Source organism: Humulus lupulus, chromosome 8 (assembly GCF_963169125.1).
Source record: "Humulus lupulus chromosome 8, drHumLupu1.1, whole genome shotgun sequence".
NCBI classification, from domain to species: domain Eukaryota; kingdom Viridiplantae; phylum Streptophyta; class Magnoliopsida; order Rosales; family Cannabaceae; genus Humulus; species Humulus lupulus.
Window position 1 is genome coordinate 84,560,141 of NC_084800.1, and position 7,076 is coordinate 84,567,216.

General features: G+C 32.5%; 1 protein-coding gene across 1 annotated transcript; it reads right to left on the minus strand.

The window, feature by feature from the left end:
* Positions 1-2,849: 2,849 nt before the first annotated feature.
* LOC133797995 (MYB-like transcription factor ODO1) lies at positions 2,850-4,268 on the minus strand. Its single transcript, XM_062236152.1, has 2 exons — positions 3,852-4,268; positions 2,850-3,751 (listed from the first exon to the last, which is right to left on the minus strand). Exons 1-2 carry the CDS (start codon positions 4,112-4,114, stop codon positions 3,148-3,150), a joined length of 867 nt encoding a protein of 288 aa, XP_062092136.1. The 5' UTR covers positions 4,115-4,268; the 3' UTR covers positions 2,850-3,147.
* Between the last annotated feature and the right edge of the window lie 2,808 nt (positions 4,269-7,076).

The window sequence follows — 7,076 nt, forward strand, 5'->3', positions numbered from 1 at the left end:
ATTATAGAACTTAGGTGATATTTGGTTGGAAGTAATGGAATATAATAGAATAGAAATGAATCAAATTTCATTCCATATTCTTTTGTTTGGTTGTATTTTAAAGTATTGGAATTAGGGGTGGCAATTTGAGTCACGACACGATAATACGACATGACACAAAAATAAATGGGTTTGGGTGACACATATAATAATCATGTCGTGTTCGTGTTTAAGTTTTTGATATTTTTAAAAACCGTGTCGTGTCATAATCGTGTCATGTTTGATCGTTTCGTGTCGTGTCATAATCGTGTCAATACGATAACACGAATAATTATTATAGGTTTCATAATTTGTTATATAGGTGTGATTAATTATTACAATGTCGTGTTCTATCATAAAACATTAATCGTGTCATAATCATGTTGTCGTGTTTGTATCGTGTGACCTGCTAAAATAATCGTGTCGTGTTCATGTTTACCTTAATTGTGTCGTGTCATAATCGTGCCAACATGAACACGATACGTTTACACAAATTGCCAACCCTAATTGGAATGTCATTCCAATAAAATGGTTTTTCCACTATTTTGGTGGAATGACTATTCCATTTGAACATGAGAGGAAAGACCATTCCAAATCAAGATTGAAAAAAAATTAATATTTTTTTATTCATATTAATTTTTATTCCAATCTATTCTTATTCATTTTCCCAAACTCATTCTTATTCTTCCATTTTCATTCCCTCCAACCAAACATCACCTTAATTGCTAATTTTTTTTCCTCATGAAATGAATTTCCAAATAACAAAAAACTTAAGGATATTTATATTAAAATCCTTATTTGTTTCATAAATTAAGTTTCTAGGAAGTTGAGTTCTGATGCAAGTATGCAACCACACTTATTTGTGAGTCACATCCAAGGTTACTCAATCACATTAGCTCACTTAGAGAACCCCTGATAGATTATTTATCCAAACTCTTATTTTAAATCACCAAAATTTACTTTTACATGATGAGTTTACTATATACCATAAATCATTTTCTTTACTTTTTATTCTTATCATTTAAATATTATAGTTTTCAACATCTTTTATTTATTTCAAATTTTTTTTAAGGTATCAAAATGAAGGAAAGAGAAGGTTCTCAATGTATATACCAAAATTTGGAGTATAGAGGAAAGCTCTATGTGTTCGTCCTAGAGCCCTAAAGCTTTTCTTCTTTGTGCTTTCCTCGGCTGGTGCTGTCGGCGTGTTTTTGTACACGCCAGTCTTGCTCTGGTCGAGAAAGAATTGTCTGCATGTAGGTGGGGGTGAAATGGTTTGGCATTGTCGATGGAAGTTGTAGGATGGGAGTCTGCGTGCGAGGTTTCTTCTTTCTTGGTGATGAGACTTTTGGTCTAACAATTCTTTGTCTCCCTAAGCATCGATGTCTACTAAATGGTGTACGACTTGTGAGGTGATCGTCCATAGTTTGGAGGTTCGCGAAAGTCGGGATCACCCACAGCTGGTTGGGTCTATCGTTAGTAGGTTGGACTAGGGGATGTTGGAACCTTGGTCACCCAAGGTTGGGAGGCTGGATTGGGGCTCATTTCGTTGAATGGGAGAACAAATATGGTTTCACTGCCATTGGTTTAGTTAATAGTTGTCTTTTGTTTGTTGTTTGTTGTTTGTTTTAGTTTATGTTTATGTTTTGTTAATAATGTCTTTTTTGTTGGTGTTTGCAATTCTTTCGTTCTGTATGTTGGCCTATGTTACTTTGTTCCCCGGGGAAGAAATCTAGTGCTCTAATTTAGTGACAAAGTTACGCTACGAGATGCTTTAGGCTTCGAGACGAGGTAGCATTTTTTTCACTGACTGAGCTTAATGGTTGTATCGTCCTTTTGGGTGGATGAGATTTTGCCTTTTAATCTATGAAATTCTTTTCCCTTTTTCCAAAACAAAAGTGAAAGAAAGAAAAAGAAGATGGCTAAGAAAGATAAACTAATAAAAAATGTTTAAAGAAATAAATGGTATATTCTAAATATAAAGGAAAATTTGTTGTAATCACCCATTCGTTAAAGAAAACATATTTTAGAACATCTTGGAAGTGCTCTTAATAGTAGCACAAATAAATTACTCCTCTTTATAATAAGTAAAGCTTTATAAAATTTTAATGTGATGCCTTTTCACATTGCATTTCATGCTTAACTAAATTTTAACCTATGTTCCCGTTTATTAATATTATTTAGTCACTACTCACTAGGATTACTCTCTCTTCTCGAAAATTCTTTGAGATGGCTTTTGCATTTAACGACAAAAATAATCATAAAAAATTTACCAGATTTGGTGGTCTTGTGGCGGCGATATTCATAAAAAACACTGTGATAATTAGAGTGTAAATTATTGACGAATTCATTAGTTTATCAAATATGCTATTTAAATAACTCACTAGACAGCTTGATTATTAAAAAAAGAGATCATGAAGTACAAAAATATTCGTTGGAATATACAATATAATGCATGATTCACCCTATAATATTTAATTAATAATTTAACATTTCTTTCTTTCTAAAAGCTCAAAGAGCACCATCATTTCATTATACACTAATAAGAGGTCCATCGTCTGCAAAACCCATTATGCCATTATTCTAAAGTGGAATGACCTTTTGGTGGCACGTCCTTTGCTATAAAGGTCCCACTGCCACGGCAGAAAAGCATTTTTTATTTTATTTATTATTATACAAAATATCCAAATGTATAATTATTTATTGGCAAAACTTGTTCACTTTCTACCCTTCTCTCCACGTAGGAAAAAGATAGAAAATTATAATAATTTTACTTTTCATTTTTGTCAAAAAAGAAAAAAAAAAAGGACACCATCCCAAAGTCTTTCCCATTTTTGTTCCCAACATGGCGATTATAAAATGTTGATGCTTTCATACATAATATGGATTTGTTACTGCTTAGAAGAACCAAAAGAGACTAAACCAAGCAAAAGGATAAGCTCCAGAGAATTGGAAACAAAAACCCAAGATCTGTTGAAGAGTATTAACCCAAATATGAAGTCTACACAAATTAATAAGCCTTTTTTTTTGTTAATTTGGCTATGTATGTAAACTTATTCTTCACATTGGTAAAATTTAGTCGAGATTGGTGTAAAATATACATATTATATTATCCCATATATAATGTAGTCATTGAAGAAACCAAGCCCAAAGCTCTCCATCATCTCCTAAATCCTTGTTACTCTCCGGTAACCAAGTTGAGGTTTCTTCTGATGAAGAAGAATACACCCCAAAATGATCACTATAGTTATCAGCAGTAGTAGTGCTAGTAGTGGCCGCAGGAAAGTCCCATGAAGAATCTTCAACGAGAAAGTTCTCTGACAATAAATAACTCATTAAAGGGTCATGATCGTACATGTTAAAATCAGACGGCTGGGATTCATCCGTGGAGGAATTTTCAGTTTTGATGCTTATGTTAATCTTGGAGTGGTCTATTGATGACGGGCTCATCATGCCATTGCCGCTAATAGTAGTGGTTGTTATACCCTTTTCTTGATCTTCTTCTGCTTTCAGATCTTGTTGCTCATGATGATCATTATTAGTAGCTGTGCAAGGCTTTGTTATTTCTTCATTTGGGGCAGTAGTGCTTTGAATAATATTGTCGTTGTTAAGAGGTTCATGCGTAACTGGATCAACTCCCATCTTCACCAGCTTTTTCTTGATGTGAGTGTTCCAATGATTCTTAATCTCATTGTCGGTTCTTCCAGGTAGTTTCGCTGCAATTTTCGACCACCTACAATAGCATAAAAAAAAAACAAAGTATGAGGTATAATTTAATATACGAAAAGAAAGACATGCCTAATTATTATTAAGAGTAGTAATAAGAAATTAACCTGTTGCCAAGACGAGCATGAAGATCAATAACAAGTTGTTCCTCAGCTTCATTAAGGAGGCCACGCTTCAAGTCTGGCCGGAGATAATTAGTCCAGCGGAGGCGGCAGCTCTTGCCGCAGCGGCGGAGACCGGCGAGTTTGGGGACAGCCCGCCAGCAGCATTGGCCGTGAGTGAGAATGAAATTGACGAGTTTCTTGTCTTCCTCGGCAGTCCAAGGCCCTTTTTTCACGCCAAGCTTGTCACAACAAGGTTGCCTTCCCATAACTTTTTTTTCTTTTTTGTTCTTTTCTTTGTATATGATATGATAGAATAATAGAGTGTAGAGTTAATTAGAAGCAGTATGCTACTAGAGCTGGCTAGCAAGCAAATATTTTGGTATACACACAAAACAACACTACTCACAACAACAAGTGAAGCCCCCACGCACCCACCTTTATATACAAGTGGGTTTTGGCTCCCTTTCTTGTGGGGAATATTGAAATAATTATGCTGTTCCAAGTGAGTTGTTGTCACTCTCACACGCTTGTCCCAATGGGCGTGTGTGACACTTCATCAACTCCGTGGCCAAACAATTATAACTCACACATACGTCTAATAAATTAAAGGTCAGCATAGAAATTTGAATGGCTACAGTGCCTTTTTATTTTCTTTATTTTTTCCTTTCAAGTAACATTTTTTTTATCGTGACGAAAACACATGTAACATATGATATGTGTTATTTTTATTATTGGCCAAAAAAACATGTAATTTAAAAAATTAACCGTGCATTGGGTTTTTAGAATAGTACTACTTTTGGAGGGGAACAATTACTATTGATAATAAAAAAAAAATTATTATTATTATTATATAAAGAAGTGGTGCTACTATTTTCACGTGGGATTGATCTGCATTTTGATCATCCTTAGCAAGGCGCATGCATAGCCCCACAGAAAGGCTTTTTCCTTGGTATCATAGTATTTGCATTTTGATTATCATGGCAAGAAAATGACTATGTCCAACTCCATGTTTTCACGCATCATTTCGTTCAAATGTTACCTATAGTTTTATCTTTTTAATAACTCTTGGGACTAGTTCCTTCCACGCACTCAAAATATGGAGTTTGATAAAGACTGTGAGTGGTTCCTATTCATATATAGTTTATACATCTATATACACATAAAAACAAATGTAACACTAAACTAATTAATATATAATATCAATTATATATTCAAATTATTATTTTCTCTTCTAAAGTATATATATGGTCCACCATCTTTATATATACTCGAAAGGTGTATGGGACCTAAGACGATTGTTCTGGTGGTGCTGTTTAATTTATTATTTTTTATTCGACATGGGAATGGTTATTATAGCAACCAATTAAAACCCTACATGTAAGCATATAATTATATTTAATATGCATTTTCTTTCACTATTTTTTTTCCAATAACAAAGAAAAAGTAATTCATTCCTCTCACTCTTACTTAAGCATTCCATCATCTACATCGTCATCTCCACTACTCGTCTTTACTCCCAATAAAAAGTAGGGACGATATACTACTAGATAATGTTCAATCTTTTGATCCACACATTAAAACAATAATTAAGCACACTGAAATTAGTTTCAATCTATTGGTCCTAACTTCCAAGGAATCGTGGTAATGACACCTCAAAATTTGGTTCGTCTATTATTATGCTATAAAATATAAACCCTTTTTGCTTATTTAGTTAAATTACGGATCAAGAAGTGGAAAGAAAAAAATACTAACTTTAATGAATTGTTGAGTATCTTTATTATACCTTTTGTAGTGTCTATTATATGGCCACCTCAGACGTCACAAGCATAGTAAAATGATAGTTATACGTCTTAGAGCTACCAATATATAGGCTGGATTAGAAAATGGAAGAGCAATACGTTATACAATGACTTAACATGATAAATAATAGGGTTTATATATTTTTTTTGGACTTATGTTTTAAAAAATTACTATTTAGACTTTGTGTTTTATAAAATAATTTAAATAGATTCTTAAACTTAATTTTAATGAAGAAAAAAAAAATTGAATATGACTACACAGTATTTAAATATAATGAATTAGTTTGATGAATTATTTGTAATTTTAGTTCAAAAAACTTTGACCAAAATCGAGTTTAGGGGTCTATTGAACCATAAACATAGGGTTCAAAAAATAATTTATACAAAACGTAGTGTCCAAAAACAAGTCATAAAACAGGGTACAAAAATATATAAATCCTAAATAATAAGTGAACTAATATAGTAACACAATTTGTAAATGATTATTGTTATAGGGCAATGATGATACTAATACTATTTGATGCGACATATAACGATTGGTTAAATTTAATAAAATATGTAAAACTTGATATTAAATTTAATTATATATATATAAATTTAACTCATCAACCATATAGTGCATTAAATGGTGTTAAATACTCAACATAGTACCTTATAATAATATTCTTTGTAAATAAGACACAACAACATAGTTAATAAACACTACAACATTTAATGATAATACCGGCAGTAGGCTCCGCCGCTATTAAGTCCCATTTTCGCCTCTATTATTAAGTATTGGCGGGGATTCGCTGCTAATACTTCCCCGGTATAATGCTAATAATATGTATTAGCGGCGAACTGACAATCCACCCTTACTAATATATTATTAGCGACGAGTATTAGTGGCGGACCCCACCGCTACTTTATGTGTCAAAATCGAACACTGACACAAAATAACATTTATTAGCGGCGGGTATTAGCTGCAGGATCTGCCGCTAATGATATTAATATTTTTTATTTTTTTATTAAACTTTTTAATATATTTTTTAAATAAATTAATATTCACTAACTCAAGTATCAATATTTGCTTGATTTATGATTTTGATTCAAAATTTGAAAGATGCGATTTGAACATGCTATCGTTATATAGACATAGGTTACATATTGGACGAAAGTACATGTTTGGCTTGTGTAGCAATTAGGTTTTTATGCTTAATGTATGCTATGTTTTTAAGTTTATCACAGAGATGTAGAAAACATGCATATAGGTTGAGATCTTATATTTTGAAAAAGAACAGGAATCAATTTTTGTTAACCTACTATTAGAATAGGAAGAAAGAAATTTAGAACTGATTAGTAAAATTAATAGAATGAAAAGTTGATGAAGTTAATACATGTTGATGTGATTTCCTACAATTGATTAGACATGCACCAGCAACCTGTCAAG

Coding starts and splice junctions, on each gene's coding strand:
- LOC133797995 (XM_062236152.1), bottom strand. CDS start 4,114: ATGGGAAGGCAACCTTGTTGTGACAAGCTTGGCGTGAAAAAAGGGCCT. Junction 3,752..3,851: donor CATGCTCGTCTTGGCAACAG/GTTAATTTCTTA, acceptor ATGCTATTGTAG/GTGGTCGAAAATTGCAGCGA.